The 21,973-nt window shown below is 43.4% G+C and overlaps 1 protein-coding gene across 5 annotated transcripts in view; it reads right to left on the bottom strand.

The window, feature by feature from the left end:
• Positions 1 to 391: 391 nt before the first annotated feature.
• Positions 392 to 21,973, bottom strand: part of LOC117363217 (DNA repair protein complementing XP-G cells-like) — a 650,515-nt gene continuing 628,933 nt past the window's right edge. For all 5 annotated transcript variants that reach the window (XM_033950644.1, XM_033950648.1, XM_033950643.1 and 2 more), the window contains one exon: positions 392 to 1,313. In XM_033950644.1, coding sequence (XP_033806535.1) covers positions 741 to 1,313 — 573 coding nt within the window. In that variant the 3' untranslated portion in view covers positions 392 to 740. The remainder of the gene's footprint in view (positions 1,314 to 21,973) is intronic.

Below are 21,973 nucleotides of genomic sequence, written 5' to 3'. Positions count from 1 at the left end.
TAATTACCCAAGAATTACAGCCTATATAAATAACATTAATAAGCTATCCCCTCTTTTACTAAAGCATAGCGCGGGTTTTAGCACTGGCAGCGGCGGTAACTGCTCCAGTGCTCATAGTATTCCTATGAGCTTCAGAGCAGTTAACACCGCTATGAATTAGTAAAAGAGGGGTCTAGTTTTTTTGTAATCCACATTGAATTATATGGTATTAGTGGAATATAAGAAATATAATGTAATGTAATGTTTCATGTTATAATAAGTTATATCAGTGGTCTCAAACTCGCAGCCCGGGGGCCACATGCAGCCCGCCAGGTACTATTTTGAGGCCCTCGGTATGTTTATGATAATCACAAAAGTAAAATAAAACAGTTTCTTGATCACATGTCTCTTTAGCTATAAATTACAATATTATTATTACGACTTGGCCAAAAGGAAAGATTTATAAACTATAAAGAGAGTTATCTCATGCAAAATTGTAATTTCTTTAATAAGACATTAACTATTTTTTCTGTGGACCTCCAAATACCTCCAAATCGAAAATGTGGCCCTGCAAAGGGTTTGAGTTTGAGACCACTGAGTTATATGGACAAAGGCTTTAATCAAATATTTCATGTCTGGTCTTCCTTTTTTTTTAAGTGTTTGTACCAAAACTTCATTAGCACAGAAAATCATGCCACTCATATGCAAAAGGTAAAATAAAATAATAGACATTCCATCAAATGAAACTGTAGAGTAAATCATTACTTCTTTCTTCCTCTCATACACTTTGATTTCCCTTTTTTCTGTTCAAAGACTGATTTGGCAGTGACCTTGACTATTTTCTCTTCCTCTTCTTCAGTGGAACTACTGGTCACATCACTTCCCTGCCAGATTTTCAGTTCTGTAGTTTCTCTTTCTCCTGTTGATGTGATTTGGGGCTCCTGAGAAGTGCTGGCACTTGTGCTCATGTCTGTAGCTTTTCTTTGGAAGTTCCTCATAGAAAATCTTTTGGACAACTGTGGAATATCCCTGTGGAATGCTCCACTTCTACAGCTTGTATTTCCATGTTCGATGTTTGAAACTCTCTTCCTCTTTTCAATGTGCCTATTGCTTCCATGAGGTTTATTCAACATCTGCAATGGTCTTTTATCCTTTCTTTTTTTGCTCAATGTGACTTCTTTCTCCAGAACAGTAGTAGTATCCTCTTTTTCTTCAGCTTTCTCCTCTCTCTCCTTTCTCAGTATACATGTTACAGCCCGCTGAAGCCTTTGGCTCTTAATAGTCTGTTTTTCATGCTGTTCCAATCTGAAGAATGAATCAATCTGAAGCTGGGACTAAACAATAAATAGACCATCAAAACTGGTTACAACACTAAAAACCCCATTTTGTGTCTATAATAAAATATTTAAAATAACTGGCCCTATGGGCCTGATTAAAATAAGACTTACCTATTTTGTGGTTATGATAAAAATGTGTATAGAAAAAAAACCCTAAGAAAAATAATATTAGGCAAGTCTACCATGGGGGATTATCAAAAGTTGGTCTTCCACCTTATGCAACTATTATGGGATTATAAATTTGTAATCCAATCCATGGCATACTATGCTGTATTAATTCTAATGCTCAACATATTTAAACAGGCAGTCCCCGAGTTACAAATGCCTGACTTAAGTATGACTCATACTTAAGAATGTGGTCACGGCTTCATTTGATTTCACTAAGCAGTACATTCAGTGACATCAATTCCTACACATATCCTGCAGAAGATTCAGGAATGATGCATTGTCACATTAAGAACCGTGTGTGGTTGTGCATGCTGTACCTTAGAGGGAACACTAGTGGGGCCAGTTGACCCTTTTGTCAGCTGGGAGCAGAGGTAAGCAGCAAGAATCTTAAAATCTACACGTTCTGAGTTATATACAAATCCAACTTAAGCACAGTTTTAAAAACCTGGGGACTGCCTATATATAAACACATATGCATATATACAAATGCATCCATATATATACATATGCATTTAGAGTCATTTAAAAGCTATTATTTGGTTTCATCCAGCGGTCTCAAACATGCAGCCCCCCAGGGACTATTTTGTGGCCCGCGATCTGTCCTTTCCACTTCACAAGTTTTCTGATTGTGGAGAGGACAATCGCGTACAGACCATGATTGCTGTAATTGGACTTGCAGAAGTCTCTCTGGAGGGAATGTCAGCAAATGGCTCGTGGCTCGCCTAAAGCAGGGGTCCCCAATCTGCTTCCCTTCACACTGCCCTCCCCCAAGCCACCGCAATCGGGGAACAGGCCAGCGCCGAGGTCTTAGCTCTCCCTGCTTATCTTCCCCAGCTCGGAGCTGACCAATTCTCGCCACCCGATGTCAATTCTAACATCGGGGAGGAAGTTCCGGGTCAGTCAATCGCTGCCTGGCTGGCCCAGAACTTCCTCTCCGACGTTAGAATTGACGTCAGGTGGCGTGAATTGGTCGGCCCCGCGCTGGGGAAGATAAGCAGTGAGAGCTAAGACCTCGGTGCTAGCCTGTTCCCTGATTGCGGCGGTGGAGGCCTGTTCCCCAATGGTGGTGGCTTGGGAGAGGGCAGGGAGAAATAAAGAAAGAAAGGGGGGGACAGGGAGACAGAAAGAAAGAAGGGAGACGGGACACAGACAGAAAGGGGCATGGAGAGAGAAAGACAGAAAGAAAGGGCGGGCAGGGAGAAAGAAAAAAAAGAAGGGGGGCATGGAGAGAGAGAGAAAGACAGACATATAGAAAGAAAGGGGGCATGGAGAGAGAGAGAAAGAAAGAAGGGGGCAGGGTGAAAAAAATAAAAAGTTGGGGAGGGAAGGAGACAGATGCCAGACCAGGAGAAAGGAAGGGAGGGAGAGAAAGGAAAGAAAGATGTCAAACCATGGAAATAGAGACGTTAGAAGAGAGAGATAGAAGGGAAGGTAAGACATGGAAATGAAGATTTTGAAAAGAAAGCAAAAAAATTGAATATTAAGTTAATGCCAAAGATGGATGCAAGGCAGAAAGTGAAGATGGAGAGAAAACCAGTCAAAGGACAAGAAGGCCCTGGAAACATAGTTAAAAGCACAGAAAAATAAAGTCACCAGCCAACAAAGGTAGGGAAAATGATTTTATTTTCAATATAGTGATTGAAATGTGTCAGTTTTGAGAAAGGAAATATATTAAATTTTAAATGTAAGTGCTGCAGAAAAAATAGTTAATGACAATTTTGTATAAGGTAAAACTCTTTATAGTTTATAAATCTTTCCTTTAACTGTTAAAGGAAATATTTATAAACTATAAAGAGTTTTACCTCATGCAAAGTTGTCATTTCTTTAATAAGACATTAACTATTTTTTCTGTGGCCCTTCAAGTACCTACAAATCCAAAATGTGGCCCCACTAAGGGTCTGAGTTTGAGACCACTGCTCTAAACTGTTTAATAGCTATTCCCAATCCAGTTATTGGGGCACACCTAGTCCTTATCAGGTATTCAGGAATCTAACTTAGGAATATCCACAATGAATATTCCTAAGTTAGATCTGCATGCAATTAAACCAGTGCATGCAAATCTATCTCATGCATATTCATTGTGGATATCCTGAAATCCTCATGGAACTAGGTATGCTCCAAGGACTGGATTGGAAATGGCCACTATAAACTTAAATTAACATTATATCGGTATAGCAGAAATGCATCCATAGTTTGTACAATTTGTTCTTGAATAAAAATGTCTGGTGCCTTATGGGCTTTATTTTAAAAAAAGCACAACTCATGTACTTATATTAATAGCGTATTTATCGAAAGAAAACTCAAAGATCATCAGATCAACAGCCATAATTTCATTCATGATACACAGGAGTGATGCTAAAATACAGCCCCAGCAGTGGGTTAGTGAAGCTGATGCTGGATGGACTTCTACTGCCTTAGTCCTGTATATGGCAAGACAGGACAGGCTGGAGTTAGCTTTGATGGTAATTGAAGCACTGGGGCAATGTGGCCGAGGACAGAAGGACTTCTAAGGTCTATGTCAGGGGTGTCCAATGTCGGTCCTCGAGGGCCGCAGTCCAGTCGGGTTTTCAGGATTTCCCCAATGAATATGCATGAGATCTATTTGCATGCACTGCTTTCAATGCATATTCATTGGGGAAATCCTGAAAACCCGACTGGATTGCGGCCCTCGAGGACCGACATTGGACACCCCTGATCTATGTCCTGTGTATCTGACATGGGTGAATCTCTGCTTGCCCTGTATTGGTAATAATCAAAAATCCCCAGGTACAAATCAAGGAAGGTGGGTAGCACTGAATATAAAATTTGTATTTTTATTTTATAGACGGGACCAGATTAACCAATTGGCCCAGTAGGCACGTGCCTAGGCCCGAAATAGTCAGGGGGGCCCGATGAAGGAGGGCATCAACATTGTTTTTTTTCCAAACGGTGATGGGCCCCTCCAGCATCGATCGGCAACGCGGGCCCCCCTAGAACGGCAACGCAGCCCAGTGTACTTGTGTGTCTAGGGGCCCCCCGAAGAATTAGTCCTGCTCTGTTTATAGATATAAATATATATAATTATATGAGGCCTCAGTGCAATAGTAAAAGCTATGGTGCTATGGCGAATCAGTGCTCTAGGCATAACACTTTAAGGGAGGCTATTTTCAAGCTCCACCGTGCACCATCATAAGCTTGAAACTTATCTGCGATGTTTGCCTGATAAGTTCATTTCCAGCGCTGTTCAGAATGTCCCCTTGATGTCCAACAAGGCATACTATATAACCGAGTTTTTTAAGCTCAACCGGCACCAGTTTCAGGTACTATACCCTTCATCAGGAGCTATAAAGAGGATAACTTTGGAGAGCTGTAACAGGACTTAGCCAAGAATCAAGTGGACCCTTTGGGTTTCTGTATTTGTGTGCCCTGTATTGGTACCTTGGGTTTTGGCCAGGTACTTGTGACCTGGATTGGCCACTGTGAGAACGGCTACTGGGTTTGATGGGCCACTGGTCTGACCCAGTAATGCTATTCTTATGTTCTTCATAATAAATCTCAATAAATAAATAAAATATGGCAAGAAGGATCAGGAGCAAGTATGCCTATTTTATACCACATTCATATCAAGTTTCAAGTTTATTTTTGACTTATTGGATCGCTTAATTTAATTTGCTAAGCGATTTACAGATAAAAAATAGATACATCAGATTAATTATAAAAGGATACATAAGTTTGACACATTATCATACAAAATAATAAATAAAGTCATACAAACTAACAGATACATGGGGAAAGAAAGGGTAGAACTACAATCGTATATATAAAAGAAAACATAAATGGTAAAAACAACAGGTAGGGGAGATAATGGAGAAATAAAAAGATAAAAAAGGAAAAATTTGATAATAATCCTTAATTAAGCTTATAAATTAAACGCATCTTTAAAAAGGAAACTCTTTAAACTGCTTTTAACTGTTTCAGATCATTTTCTACTCTAAGATACTGGGGCAAACTGTTCCATAATTGTGGGGCTATTACAGAAAAAATGTCAGGGCGACGAGTTCCAATGACTTTTAGTGATGGAACTGTTAGGAGTTTTTGATTGGTGGATCTTAAAGAGCGTGACGTACTATGTGGAATAAGTAATCATCTGAGAGCAGATCTTGCTTATCATGGGGTGGGGGGAGTGGGGGGGAAGAAGGGAAGACATCTAATAGAGGAACTTAGCAAATAAAATAAATAATTACTAGATGATGAGTGTGAGACTTCTGGCCAGACTGGATGGACCGTGGAAGTCTTTATCTGCCATCATTTACTATGTTATTAAATGTTATTACATAAATTGCAGAATAATTATATTACAAATTTCTTGTAGACCACTTCACCATGCCCATACTTCAGAGGGAAGTATGAGCAGTAATTAGGATACAGAATCACTTCCTTCCTGTGTTTATTGTAGCTCTGCAGCATGGAACTTGCTGCCCCAGTTCTATAGACTTACAGGTAAAATATTAGGGGTGCTACAGCACCCAAAAAGCTGGTGCCTATGATCCAGCTGATACAGATCACCAATCTGCAGTGCTTTGTGTGCCAATACAGAAAAACCTTTGCTATGATTCAAAATCTGCTGAATCATGCTTACTCTAATGAACCTGTGATCCTGGCTGATGCAAGACAAAGGAATGTAGGAAATATGAATGTCAAGTTGACGCCAATCTTTCAGGTACCAGAATTCCTAGAAAAGTATTCCGAATGACGTCAGAATACTGTACATTTTTGTGATTTTCCAAGCCATCTCATAAAGAGCATATCCAACAACTTCTGCAATGCTATCAGCTCATCAGAGACTTTACTGATATCAAAATGATATAAAAGGACGGGGATCATGTGATGGCTGGTACCTGAGCGGACGCCTGGGCACAGAGCTCCACTTCAACTCTCTGACAAAACCCTTTTTGCTATTTGCTAATTGCTGTCAGGGCTTGCTCTCGCCGTGATGATTTATTCTGGCTACAAATCACAGCACGTTTCTCTGTTAGCAGCGAAGGGGATGCTGTCAAAGCTTCCCAGGGTGATTACAGGAAGCGTGGCTCGCTCCTGCAAGATGGCAGAGATGCAAACGGTGGCGACACCGGATCGCATGGCAGACGACCTTATGCAGGTGTCTATGCGGCACTTATCGCAGCTTTTGGACGATAAGCTGGTGAAGCTGCAAATTTTGACGGAGGAGTTAAAGGATGCCTTGCAAATCCAACAGGTGGAAGAGTGTGTCTCAGCCCAAGAGAACTACATAGCGACCTCGGATGCCCGAATCGCAACCCTGGAGAACCCAAGTGAGTCAATTGCTAGAAAGGGTCGATGATCAGGAAAACAGGGCCCGACGGAAAAATCTTCCAATCATATGGGTCCTGGAGGGGGTATTGGATTCTGTGCTTCCCGGCATGGTGGAAAGCTGGCTACCGAAGGCCTTGGACCAATTGGAGCCTGTGGTGGTGGAGCATGCCCATCGTGTTGGACAGCGGCGAGACAGGAACGGCAATGGCAGGCCGTGGCCGGTGCTGGCACGATTTCACAGCTATGCGTTGAAAGCTCACCTCCTTGACCTCTTTAAAAAATCTAGAGTGCTGGAGTATGAAGGTACCAAGATTTTGCTATTCCAGGACTTTTCTGCTAAGGTGGCGGAGCAGCACCGATCCTACACTCCTTATTGCTCTCAGCTGGTCGCTCGTGGTATCCGCTTTGCCTTCCTCTACCCGGCCAAGGTGCACTTGACCCATGAAAACAAGACCATCACCCTGGCAAAGCGGAAGAATTGCAGCATTTACATAGGAACATAAGCAGTGCCTCTGCTGTGTCAGACCAGCGGTCCATCGCGCCCAACAGTCCGCTCATGCGGCGGCCCATCAGGTCCAGGACCTGTATAGTAATCCTCTATCTATAACCTTCTATCCCCTTGGACAGCGGCGAGACAGGAACGGCAATGGCAGGCCGTGGCCGGTGCTGGCACGATTTCACAGCTATGCGTTGAAAGCTCACCTCCTTGACCTCTTTAAAAAATCTAGAGTGCTGGAGTATGAAGGTACCAAGATTTTGCTATTCCAGGACTTTTCTGCTAAGGTGGCGGAGCAGCACCGATCCTACACTCCTTATTGCTCTCAGCTGGTCGCTCGTGGTATCCGCTTTGCCTTCCTCTACCCGGCCAAGGTGCACTTGACCTATGAAAACAAGACCATCACCCTGGCAAAAGCGGAAGAATTGCAGCATTTACATAGGACATAAGCAGTGCCTCTGCTGTGTCAGACCAGCGGTCCATCGCGCCCAACAGTCCGCTCATGCGGCGGCCCATCAGGTCCAGGACCTGTATAGTAATCCTCTATCTATAACCTTCTATCCCCTTTTCCTTCAGGAAATCATCCAATCCCTTCTTGAACACCAATACCGTACTCTGTCCTATCACACCCTCTGGAAGAAGAACTTCCTAGCATTGGTTCTGAATCTGTCCCCTCTTAATTTTTCCGAATGCCCTCTTGTTCTTTTAGTTTTCGAACGTTTGAAGAATCTGTCCCTCTCCACTTTCTCTATGCCCTTCATGATCTTGTAAGTCTCTATCATGTCCCCTCTAAGCCTCCGCTTTTCCAGGGAAAAGAGCCCCAGTTTCTCTAATCTTCACCCATTACAAGCCCTCCCATCGTATAGCTGTACTTCGGGTTCCTGTTTCTTACATGCAAGACTTTACATTTCTCTACATTAAACTTCATCTGCTATCTCGTCGCCCACTCTTCTAGTTTGTTCAGGTCCCCTTGTAAGTTCTCACAATCCTCTCTTGTCCCAACTCCACTAAATAGTTTGGTGTCGTCTGCGAATTTTATTACTTCGCACTTCGTCCCTGTTTCTAGATCATTTATAAATACATTGAACAGCAGCGGTCCAAGTACCAACCCCTGCGGAACACCACTCGTGACCCTCCTTCAGTCAGAGTAGTAGCCCTTCACTCCTACCCTTTGCTTCCTACCCACCAACCAATTTTTGATCCATCTATGTATGTCTCCATCCACCCCTGGTTCTTCAGTTTCTGTAGTAGGCGTTCATGGGGTACCTTGTCAAAGGCTTTTTGGAAATCTAAGTATACGATGTCTGTGGGATCCCCTTTGTCCATCCGTTTAATTCCTTCAAAGTGCAATAAGTTCGTTAGGCACAATCTTCCCTTGCAGAAGCCATGTTGGCTTGTTTTCATCAGTTTATTCTTTTCTAGATGTTCATCGATGCTTTCTTTTATCAGTGCTTCCGCCATCTTCCCCGAACTCAAACTTACCGGTCTGTAGTTCCCTGGGTCACCTCATGATCCTTTTTTAAAGATGGGCGTAACATTAGCTATCTTCCAATCCTCCGGGATCATGCCTGTTTTCAGGGATAGATTACAAACCCGCTGTAGTAGTTCTGATACTTCTTCCTTTACTTCTTTCAATACCCTAGGGTGGATTCCGCCCAGGCCCGGAGATTTGTCAGTTTTTAATCTATCTATCTGCTCATATACGTCTTCAAGGCTTACCTCTATGGATGTTAATTTTTCTGCTTGATTTCCTTTGAAGATTTTTTCAGGTTCCGGCACGTTGGTAAATACTGACAATAAGAACATGTTTAGTCTACCCGCCACTTCTTTATCCTCCTTCATCACTCCTTTCCTATCTCCGTCATCCAGCGGTCCCACCTCCTCCCTTGCCGGCTGCTTCCTTTTAACATATCTGAAGAATGGTTTGAAATTTTGTGCTTCAATGGCTAGCCTCTCTTTGCTCTTCTAACCACGCGGTGACATTCTTTTTGATGCTTCCTGTGCTCTTTCCAGTTCTCCCCGGTTTTATCCTCTTTCCATTTCCGGAATGAATTTTTCTTATCTCCTATCGCTTTCTTCACTTCTTTAGTTATCCACGCCGGGTCTTTTGTTCGGCTCTTTTTGCATCCTTTTCTAAATCTGGGGATATACAGATATTGCGCCTCACTCACCGTGTCCTTAAATAAAGACCAGGTTTGCTCCACAGTCTGCGATTTCTTTGAGCTGTTCCTAAGTTTCTTCCTCACCATTTTTGTCATCGCTTCGTAGTTTCCTATCTTGAAGTTAAAGTTGTCGCAGTGGGTCTCTTTCCCTTCGATATTCCTACTTCAACTTTGAACTTGATCATATTGTGATCGCTGTTTCGCTACAGTCCCACTACTTCCACTTATTTTACAGGTCCTCTTAGCCCATTAAGGATTAGATCCAGAGTGGCGTTCCCTCTCGTCGGTTTTCTGACAAGCTGCTCCATGAAGCTGTCCTGTACAGCCTCCAAAAATCCGGTCTCGCTAGCACATTGTGAGTTTCCAAGACTCCAGTCTATCCCGGGATAGTTGAAGTCTCCCATAACAATCGTGTTACCGTTTTTGCATTCTCGCTTCAACTCGGCTTTCATGTCTTCATTGTTTGCTTCGGTTTGCCCAGGTGGATGATAGTACAGGCCCATCTTTATCTCAGGCCCTTTCGTTCCCGGAATTTTAATCTATAGCGATTCCAATTTGTTGGTCATCACCGCTGTGTCCACTCTGGTCGAGTGTATGTTTTCCTTTATGTATAGGCCTATTCCTCCTCCTTTCTGGCCTGACCTGTCTTTGCGATAGAGTTTGTACCCCTGCAGTGCTATGTCCCATTTGTTTTCTTCATTCCACCATGTTTCAGAGACCCCAATGATATCTAGGTTCTCTTTTTTGGCCATGACTTCTAATTCTCCCATTTTATTCCTTATGCTCCTTGCATTAGTATACATGCAATTTAAGTCCTGGTATTTTTCTATCTTCCTTTTCTTTTCCTGCACTACGATCTTTATTCCCTTTTCCTGCGCTACGATCATCTTGTCATCCTCTTCTTGTTCTGTCAACTCTTGTTTTTTGCCCATTGTGTCTTCCCAGCATATTTCCCACTCAGTTTCCTCACGGGATACCTTCTTCCGAATCGTCGACACTTGGTCAAATGCCGGCTTTCCCCTTCTTCTTAGTTTAAAGCCTGCTCTATTCCTCTCCTGACGTTGTTTGCTAGAAGTCTAATTCCCTGCCGCGCTCAGGTGTAGTCCATCTCTCCTGAAGAGCTTGCTCTTGCCCCAAAATGTTGTCCAGTTCCTCACGAAGTGGAACCCCTCTTCCTCACACCATCTCCTCATCCATGCGTTTATTGACTGTAGTTCCATATGCCTCTTCACAGCTGTCCCTCGGCACTGGTAGGATCTCTGAATATGCTATCCTCTGAGTCCTCATCTTCAACTTCCTTGCCAGAATCTTGAACTGTTCAATCAGTGCATTTCTACAGTAGTCTCTCCTGCTGACATCTTTTGTCCCGATGTGGATCATCACTGCAGTCTCTTCCGTCTCGGCTCCTTCTTGGATCTTTTCAATTTTGTCGACGACGTCTTTTGCTCTAGCTCCTGGTAGGCAGGTCACTAGTCGATCTTCTTTTCCTCCTGCTATGTGGCTATCTAATTGAGTCTCCCACTAGGATCGCAGACTTTCCCTTCTTCAGTTTTCGCTCTGGTCGCAGGCCTAAGTCTTCGGTGTATTTTGCTGCTTCCTCTTCTAGGTATCGGCAAGACCTTGCCTCCCCTTCCTGTGGGTTTCTTCCTTGGATTCATCTTCCTCCTGTTCTCCATTCCTTGTGGGTGTATCTTCATCATTCCTCTGATGTTTGTGTTCTTCCACCCTCCTCCAGTAGGCCTCCTCAATGAACTCATCGAGCTCTCTGACTTCCTCTTCAATGTGTCTCTCTCTCATGAAGTCTTCAGATGTCCTGATATGGTCTTCTGTAATGTTAAGTCCTTCCAGTTCCTGTATCCTGTCCTTCAGTTGCCTAACTTCTTCCTTCAAGCTTTTCATCTCCTGACAATGCCCGCATACATACAACTGCCTCCCCAAGGGGAGGTGGTCGTACATATGGCAGACTGTGCAGAACACTGGAAAGCTCATCTTCTGGATTCCCTCTGCTTCCATTGCTGTCCGCCTTATGATACCTTTTTGCTTGTGTGTGAGCTCTCTTCTGTGCTTGCTACTTCCCTATTAGTAGTTTGACTAGTGTTGACTAATGTTGTAGCGTTCTGTGTTGGTTAGTGCTGGTGTCTGCTGTGTCATCCTTCTGCTCTCCTTCAGAGACGCGTGGATGTATGTTCTCTGTACCCTCTGTATATGCCTGGTAGTGTGTTGTACCTGCTTTGTCCTCTGCGCCTGCTGTGGTCTGCTTCTGTGCCTGTTGTGGTCCCCTTCTTGCACTCCTTTAAAGGTGGCTCATCCCTACTCAAGGCCCTTCGCAAAGGCGCTCTCGCTAAGGCTGAGAGCCGTTGGCCCCTCCCCTTTTAAGGGGGAGCTTCGATGTCTGATGTTGTGGGTGGGCGGAGCTAACTCTTGCCAATTCCCCTAGTCTCCTGTCTCTTCTCCCCTTCTCAGCTTTGATTTCCCTTCCTTTTTGTCTTTCTAAGTCTTCCCTCTCCTCTGCTTTCTCCTGCTTACCTGCTTGCTTTGCAATGTGCTCCGGTCATTGGCCCCTCCCATTTTAAGGGGGAGCTTCGATGTCAAACGTCGGAGGTGGGCGGAGCTAACTCTCGCCAATTCCCCTAGTCTCCTGCTACTTCTCTCCCTTTCTCAGCTTCAATTTGCCTTCCTTCCTTTTGTCTTTCTAAATCCTCCCTCTCCTCTGCTTTCTTTGCAATGTGCTCTGGTCGTTGGCCCCTCCCCTTTTAAGGGGGAGCTTCGATGTCTGATGTTGGGGGTGGGCGGAGCTAACTCTCACCAATTCCCCTAGTCTCCTGCCTCTTCTCTCGCCTTATCTCCCTTTTTCAGCTTCGATTTGCCTCCTTCCTTTTGTCTTTCTAAATCCTCCCTCTCCTCTGCTTTCTCCTGCTTGCCTGCTTGCTTGAGCAGTTACCAGCACCATGATGCAGCAAACTGTTCTGTTTTGAGTTGGCTGTTTCCCATTATCCTGGAAGAGTCAGTTTGGGCTGTGTTCGCTCTCTTCCTGAATAAGGCTTCCCTTTCTCGTGGCCACTGTTTCTGCGTTTGAAGGGACTTTGCATGGGTGGGCTCCGCTCCCACTTTACGGCTGCCCTGTGGCCACGGGGACAGAGGAGTGGCCTGCTGCAGGGCTGCGATACTCTCCAGCTGGAGCCCAGACTGGAAGATACTGTCTACTGGTCTTCAGTTTTCTTGCCCTAGTTTTCTTGCCTAGCGCTGAGACTCTGTGGTTTCATTCCAAGGCCCTTTTGGCCTTGTGGAGGGCAGCATTGATGGTGGCGTCCATGTACACTGGGCTAACTGGATATGTGTGTGTTGATGTTTATACTTTTTGTGTATTTTGCACCTTTTTCCACTTGTTTTTGTGGGGGTACAGGTTGTGGACTGATTCATGGTACTGTTTACCTAGAGGGGGGGTTTGTAGGAGGGAGTCAGTTGGGGAGATGGAGGGGAATGTCTGTGTGTGCGTGGTCTAACTACTCTGAAGAAGGTGGGTAGTACAGGGATAGGGGTGAATGTATGCATGTGGATTAATTGGGGGATAGCGGGAACTGAGGGGGTACTAATGGGGGAGGAGGGATTTGTGTGTGGGGAACAGGGGGGACTCGGGTGGGGGGAGCATTGGGAAGGGGAGGGGAGCTGCATCCTGGGACTCTGACTGGTCCTGTATGAGTGGATGGTGTGTGTTGGCTTAGCTGGGAGGCCAATGCAGCTACCCCTGTGAGAAATCTAGCTCTCTTCCTAGCTTTGACACAGAATTAGGGAAGAAGAGCAGGAAACCCCGATGCAGGAGAGATGATCAGGTTGGCCCTGCGGATTTTGAAAGCGCTGACTTCACTTGGACTAACCCAGGAGTTAAGAAACTACAGCTCCCAGAAGGCCAAAGTCAGAATAGGAAGGTGTCACAGAGACAGGCACAGCTGCAGAGAGATTTCTCTCCCTTCCCCCTCTTCAGAGCAGGGAGGGGCGAGTTGAAGGGAGTTAAAGCAGAGCAGCTGAGACAGAGAAAGGAGAAGGAGCCGAGGAGGCTTCAGGGTGAGTTGGAGAGGCAGCACACTCCTCCTCAACTAAAGCCTGAGGAAATAAGCCACGATTGGGACATGGTGGACATGTCAGAGGGGCTGGAGACTGAAGCTGAGACACAGCTACAAAGCTGTGAACCCATGGACATTGGAGTATCTAGTCTGCCTAGTGAATGCTTGGAAGCAATGGATACAAACTAAGCAGAGGTTTGAAAGTGTTTTGCTGTTTGTTTCTTACCTTTGGTTTTTTTTTTCTGCTTGATAGTTTTGAGATTGAAGTGGCTTGTGTGTCAATCTCTGTAAGCTTGTCAGCTAATCTTCAAAGCACTGCTATAATTGAACTGTGACATTTAACTATGCTACCAGCGTTTGTCTGTTCCCTCTCAGCCCAGTTGGAGGTAATTAAGAAAGCTAAGGCTTCGCTAGAACGGCAAGCACAGGGGAGCTCCTGTTAGAGGAATTCCTTATCTACAGACACTCTGAAGCAGGGCTGCAATGGCAGCAGCTGGATGTTCTGTTTTTGTAAACTTGATTCTGCCTGAACTGCAGGAGTATAGTTTTGTTTTTCCTTCTGCCTTTTTTCTGGAGAGGGAACTTTGCTGAGGCCATCCTTGACACACCAAAGGCTGGTGAAGAGGACTATGATACAAAGACTAGAGTCCAGCCTAAAAACGTTTATTTTGAGTTGGTATTTTGGATGGTTTTTCTATAGCTTGTATGGAAAATGTTGCAGTGTGCTATGAATACCTGGACAAAGTAAACCAGGAGTATAAAAATAAAATACATCTTTATTTTTTTTTACATTCTGGGCATTACATTGTGGTTTTCTTTTTCCTTTTGCCTGATTTACCTGAGAACCTTGAATCTACTGTTTTACCTTAGGCGGTTGCCTAAGAAGGCCTGAAGGATTCCCTCGTTAAAGGGTTCACTCTGGGAACAGTTAAAGTCACGTGGACCACAGCTTGCTGCAGTGATCAAGAGCTCGTGGGTTGTGACACCCCATATGGCTTTCTACTATTTGAGTCCATTTTTCTTGTCCGATTTCCACATGGGTGATATCAAGGTTGCTAGTTTTAATGTAGATGACCTGCATTCTCCAGTTAAGGGTGCTCCAATATTGTAAGAAACTGCAAGTTGATGTCTTGCTTATGCAGGAGAGCCACTTAAGCACCTCCAAACACGCAAAATTGCGGAGAGACTGAGTGGGAGAGCTGGCTTTTGCCTCGTATAACAATAGGCAACGAGGTGTTGCTATTCTTTTCCACAAGAAATATACATGCACACTGCATAAATTGATACAGGATGCTGAGGGCCGATATGTGATCTGGGCAAGGGATTTTTTGGGAGGAAAAATATGCTTTTTACTCCATTTATGCCCCCAATGTATACTCTCATAGATTTTTTTTTTTTGTATTAGTGGCTGCTCTCACTCTTTTTTCCAGAGTATTAGCTTGTCTTGGGCGGGAACTTTAATTTCACTGCTGACCCTCTTATTGAACCCTTCCAAGCCTCAAGTCAAAGAGGGAAACCACAAAGGGGTTAATTTTGTTGCACACCAGATGGGCCTTGTGGACCTGTAGCGTACGCTCTATCTTGCCAAATCTGATTTCACTTACTACTCTCCTGTTCATAAACTGCATAGTCGTTTGGACTATTTGTTGGTGGCCCCTTCCTTTTTGCCTGGAGTTAAAAAGGTGATGATTGAGAATAGCATGCTGTCTGATCATCATCTGGTTTGGATGGAGCTGCTTAACCCCCGGGCATCGCATAGACCATAATCTGGATAGCGCATGAATCCCACATTGTATGAGGATGAGTAGTTCCGCCTATTTTTGGAACAGCAATGGGATCACTATGTGGCGGACAACTCCTCCTCTGACATTTCCGGGGTTACATTTTGGGAAGCCAGAAAAGCAGTTATGAGAGGTCACATTATGGAGTATACCGCTCGCAGGCAGAGGGCTCAGGATCAGGCACTCCTGGACTTGGCTCGCCACTTGGGAGTCGTTCGTGGGGACCTGCATAAAACTGGCAAAGCTGGGTCTGCAGCTGTTAGGAGTCTTTATTTGGATCTCAGGCAGCAAATTAATGATTTGATGGGCCAACGAGCCCTCCGGGATATTCAGATGTATAAGTATCGATTACATTGATGGGGCAATAAAGCTAGGAAGCTGCTAGCCTCATTAGTTAACCAGAGAGCCTGCCAAGCACCTTATTTCTAAAATTTGGGCCTCTGACGGGACTGAGCTCATGGGGCTACAGGCTATCCAATGCAGCTTTATAGATTTCTACCAGATCTTATTTGGTAAGGGGACTTGTGACACAGAGGGCTGCTTTCTTTCAGAACCTGCACCTCCCGAGTCTGATGCAGGGGCAGTGCACCGTGTTGAATGCTCCTGTCCAGGGGGTAGAAATCCAGCAGGCAATTTGGGCGTTGAAACTTGCTAAAGCACCTGGGTCTGATGGGCTTGGCCCTGAATATTACAAGATGCTGGGGACCCGGGTGCTGGGCCCTTTTCAAGACTTGTATGGGGCCCTGTGCGAGGGGGGCTGCCCCCCAATAGGCTTACTCTTGTGCATATCATTGTTCTTCCAAAACCTGGCAGAGCGGAAGACCAACTGGGTTCCTACCGGCCCATTTCCCTGCTCAATCAAGATATCAAGTTGTTTGCAGCAATTATGGCAGCTCGTCTGGGCAAAGTATTGCCTTTCCTGGTTCACTCGGACCAAGCTGGCTTTGTGCATGGTTGCTATTCATTGGCTAATGTCTTGCTCTCAGTGCTCCAGAATCCTGGGTTATTGGGGAGACATCCTGGCCAGGAGAATGCCCTTATTATTAGTTTAGACACAGAAAAAGCGTTTGACAATGTTTTGTGGGACTATCTTTTTTGGGTTTGCCTCATTTGGGCATTATGGGTGGTTTCCTGGCTGGGATCTGCTCCTTATACGACCAACCCACTGCACAGGTTCTGGTGAATGGCGAGTAGACAAATTTGTTCACTCTAGCTCGCAGCACATGGCAGGGCTGCCCTCTTTCCTTCATGTTATTTGTTTTGGCCTTGGAACCCCTGGCTGCTATAATCCATAAACAGCAATCTCTGCAGGGTATCAAGATGGGGTCTCAAGAGTTTAAAATTAACTTATTTGTGGATGATATGCTCATCTTTTTAAGAGATACTGCCCAAGAGGTTCCCCAATTGGTGGAGCTTATTCATCGTTTTGGTACATTTTCTGGTTTACGGATCAATTTCGACAGGTCGGAGGCGCTGGCGGTGAACCCATCTTGCACTGTGGGAGGGATCCCACCTTTCCATTGCAGTGGTCCAAAGGTACGCTTAAGTATTTGGGGGTTTATTTGCATGCTGTCCCCATGGTTGTTTATCAGAAGAATGTGCTAGTCTGCCTAGTTGGACGCCATTGGACTGCCGGAGTTGGACGCCGTTTGAGCCTTGTGCAGGAGGTAGATGGATTTCCTGATTTCTTTTCTGGGACGCGTCGCCCTTATCAAAATGGTCCTTTAACCTAAGTTGATGTACCCCCTTCAAATGATACCTCTGTGGATCAAGCAATCTGATATTCAAGTTTATAGGGGCATTGTTTCCTCTTTCATCTGGTGCTCCCGGCGTGCATGAATTAGCTACCAAAAGTTAGTTAGAGGCTGTGCTAGGGGAGAAGTTAACCTCCCTGATCTGCACATGTATAATGTGGCTGTTTTAATAAGGTAGGTGCATGAGGTATGCTCTGGAGCCTCTAAGTTTGCCCCAGTGGTGTTTTGGTCACTACTGGCTACTCCGGTTTCTGCTTTCAATGCTTTGTGCACTGGGGCTGGCTCATGCGACTCTATGATGTGGCCATTGTGGGCTGCGTGGTGTTGGTGGCAGTCTTCCTTGGAGGGTGTGGTGGGCCTGTCACCTTTTCTAGAATTCGTCGCTAATCCTGGATTCCCAGCTGATTCTGTGGCTGCTTTTTTCTTGAGAGCTCATCAGTCTGGATGCCAGTTTGTTGGGCAGATCGTGGATTTGGGTTTGGGATCAGTACCTTCTTTTCAGTCCTGTCAGGAGCATTGGAGTTGGCCGGCGGGGTCGGTGCTCGCTTATCTTCAGCTTAGAAGCTATTGTTCCTCGTTGCGTTTGCCTGGTTGATTACTACCTACTTTCTCCCCCCTGGACCAGGTCTTTCTTTCTGTCCCATCAGCCTTCAACATACTTTCGGTCCCTGGAAGCCTTCTTGGAATTACTGGCTGAGGATTGGGGAGCTGAACTGCGCGAGGTGGTTGTCACGGACAAGCTGGCCTTGAGCTTCATAGACACTGCAGGAGCCTCTCCTAATGTCGGTTTACATGAGATGCATCTTAATATTTTGCACAAGGCCTATATAGCGAGAACCAAGGGATGCAGGATGGGTCTGTGGCCTGATGCTTTTTGTCCGAGCTCCCAGCTTTGCGGGGTACAATGGTACATCATTTTTTGGAATGTTCCCGCTTAGGGAATCTGTGGGAGCAGATGATTCAGACGATGGAGGGTATGCTGGATCTGTTCTTAGAGTGGCCCTATAACATAGTAACATAGTAGATGATAGCAGATAAAGACCCGAATGGTCCATCCAGTCTGCCCAACCTGATTCAATTTAAATTTTTTTATTTTTTTTCTTAGCTATTTCTGGGCAAGAATCCAAAGCTCTACCCGGTACTGTGCTTGGGTTCCAACTGCCAAAATCTCCGTTAAAACCTACTCCAGCCCATCTACATCCTCCCAGCCACTGAAGTCCTCCCCAGCCCATCCCCCACCAAACGGCCATACACAGACACAGACCGTGCAAGTCTGCCCAGTACTGGCCTTAGTTCAATATTTAATATTATTTTCTGATTCTAGATCCTCTGTGTTCATCCCACACTTTTTTGAACTCAGTCACAGTTTTACTCTCCACCACCTCTCGGGAGCGCATTCCAGGCATCCACCACCCTCTCCATAAAATAGAACTTCCTAACATTGCCTTTGAATCTACCACCCCTCAACCTCAAATTATGTCCTCTGGTTTTACCATTTTCCTTTCTCTGGAAAATATTTTGTTCTAAGTTAATACCCTTCACGTATTTGAACGTCTGAATCATATCTCCCTTGTCCCTCCTTTCCTCTAGGGTATACATATTCAGGGCTTTCAGTCTCTCCTCATATGTCTTCTGGCACAAGCCTCCTATCATTTTTGTCGCCCTCCTCTGGACCGCCTCAAGTCTTCTTATGTCCTTCGCCAGATATGGTCTCCAAAACTGAACACAATACTCCAAGTGGGGCCTCACCAATGACCTGTACAGGGGCATCAACACCTTCTTCCTTCTACTGGCTACGCCTCTATTTATACAGCCCAGCATCCTTCTGGAAGCAGCCACTGTCTTGTCACACTGTTTTTTCGCCTTTAGATCTTCGGACACTATCACCCCAAGGTCCCTCTCCCCATCCGTGCATATCAGCTTCTCACCTCCCAGCATATACGGTTCCTTCCGATTATTAATCCCCAAATGCATTACTCTGCATCTCTTTGCAATTAATTTTAGTTGCCAGGCATTAGACCATTCCTCTAACTTTACTGCTGGGTGTCACGAGTCCCCTGACTGAGGCTGGTATTGCGGAGCCCTGTTGGCGTTTTGTGTTAGCGACCCTAGAGATTACAAAAAAGCTTATACTGAAATATTGGGTGTCGGACTCAAATGGGGCTATGGGAGCGCTTGCACAAGCGAAGTGCAACCAGTTGGAAATCGGCAGCTTATCTGGAGTGTTGGAGTTCCTTTTAGACTGGGTAGAGTCCTGGGATGCAGGGGGAGGGGGGTTTGGGAGTGGGGTTTGCATTATAAAACTTGGACCTTGCATGGGAGAGGTTCCCTCTTTTGTCTTGCTCTGCTTCTAGGGTTACTGTTGTATTGTTACCTACTTGTATTGCCTTTTGATCTCCATTTGTGGATGGTCTCTGTATCACTCTTCTGTGCAATGTTTCTTCAATAAAAATATTTTTTTAAAAATGATATAAAAGGACACCTACCATTGGCATGATTTTAATATCTGACAAATTTTCAATCTTATATAATCTGAACTTATAGGTTGATCATTGTTGAAGAAGTAGAGGTAGATCAAGAGACTTCCAGCAGCCAGGCTTGAATAAATCTAAACTTTATTTCCAAAGCACTCAAAATTGAAAAGACCTGACATGGGCTATTTTCAACAGTGAGCTGCCTGCATCAGCAATGAATAATAAATAGCAAAATATACATAAAACTAAATGATTATAAATAAACATCTAAATACAATTTAACGCATCCAATAAAATAACAGAAAAAAGATAAAATGTAGACTGACAGTAAAGTATATATGGCTCCCAAATATATCTAAAAATGTAATATTAAGATAATGGAACCAAAACAGACAATACTTTTTTGAATGCATGAATAAATACATAAATTAAATACCAAAAAAATACATGCAAATGTACAAATCTAAAAACTTCCCCTGGGTGGAAGGTAATTAATAACTCTGACAAAAAATTTTTTTTAACAGAATATAGCAATATAGAAGCTAACATATTTGATTAAACATTTAAACTTCCTACCCTAACCAAAATTAGACATATCTTTCAAGATATTAACATCAAGAGATCTAACACAGAGGTGATACCTCTGTTTATCTTAAAGAAATTTTTTTCCCAGTTTGGGGAACTTATATACACTTGTAATCAACAGCTTAGAATCAGGAACTCTACCACAACTTTGGAAAACTTCTATTATTAACCCTATTATTAAGGATCAGAAAGTTAGTGCATCTGAAAAATCTAACTATTGCCCCATAGCTAAAATTCAGTTTTTAGCAAAATTGACCGAAAAAATTGTTTTTAATCAGATTTCAGAATTTGTTGAATCTACTAATATTCTTCACCCATATCAAACAGGTTTTAAGATAACCATTCAACTGAGCATTCACTTTTAGGGATGACAACTACTTTACTTTATCATCTAGACCAGTGGTTCCCAACCCTACCCTAATGGAGGACCACCAGGCCAATTGGGTTTTCAGGCTAGCCCTAAATCTAGATCTATCAAAAATAAATATCACCTTCTAAAAGATGCCATCCTATCCCAAGGTTTCCATATTCTTTGCATCATAGAAACTTGGCTTTCCGAAGGGGAGAAAGCATATTTATCTTACTGTTGTCCCCCAAACTATGAATATTGCTGGAATCACCGTCATAATCGTAAAGGAGGTGGACTAGCAATCATATTTCAAAATAATTTGATCAGTTCTTGCGACCTCTCTTTAGGTAATATTTCCATTGAATACTTACATGTCAAAATTAACTCTAACCTCAAAATTGATCTTTTACTACTTTATGCTCCCCCTCCTATAGGGCAAAATAACTTAACAACATTGCAAAATCTAATATTTGACCATTGTACAGCCTCTCCATGTCCCCTGATCTTAGGAGATTTTAACATCCATTTCGAAGATCCATCAATTTCAATTACAAAAGATATGTTAACTTTTCTCAAAACTGTAAATTTATCAACACTTATCCATGACCCAACCCATGTGGCAAATCATACTTTAGATATGATTCTTATTTCTAACTCTACCCCTTTAAATTATTCAGCACCATCATTCTATCTAGTACCTTGGTCAGACCACTATATTATTTCTTTCAACCTCAACTTCCAACAAATCATATCAAAATAACTAATATCAAATCATAAAAAGATCTCATACAGAGACTTTTCAAAAATAGAATTATCTGATGTTATAGATATTTTCAATCCTATTAGTACAACTTTTAGTTTTTCCACACTCGATGAACAATTACTAATTTGGGACTCATCAATTAAGACTCTCATAGACAATAAAACACCTTTATTATCAAAAACAATTTTGCATCGCAAAACTTTAAATCCCTGGTATACAGAAGAACTTTTGCTTCTAAAGAAACTACAAAGATCATTAGAAAGAAAATGGCGAAACAATAAATCCTCCAGAAACTTACGATTATACAAAGAACAGGCTACTTTTTACAAGCAAAAAATTAACCAAGCAAAAAACAATTATTATAACAAAAAAATCACAGAAGCAAAAAATCCAACAATTTTATATTCAATAATGAAATCAGTTTCTCCTATATTAAAAAAAGGTACCAATCAAAAATGCACTCTTACAGCTCAAGAAATTGCTGATTATTTCTCAACCAAAATAAATGCAGTTTGAAATACGTTCCAACAAAGTACATTTATCAATTTCACAGATAAATACAATTCTTTATCTATCCCCACATCCAAATGCTCTAAATTTAAAATACCTACCATAAACGATATAGAATTTCTTTTTCAAAGAATTAACTTAAAAAGCTCACGAGAAGAAATCATTCCACCATTTTATCTTAAAAAATTTTTTTCTTGTTTAGGAACATTTATCCATTCCTTAGTTCAAAACAGCCTTCTCACTG

Source organism: Geotrypetes seraphini, chromosome 6, assembly GCF_902459505.1.
Source record: "Geotrypetes seraphini chromosome 6, aGeoSer1.1, whole genome shotgun sequence".
Classification (NCBI taxonomy): Eukaryota; Metazoa; Chordata; class Amphibia; order Gymnophiona; family Dermophiidae; genus Geotrypetes; species Geotrypetes seraphini.
The sequence above is the reverse complement of the archived record's forward strand: the minus strand, read 5'-3'. Positions and strand labels throughout refer to the sequence as shown.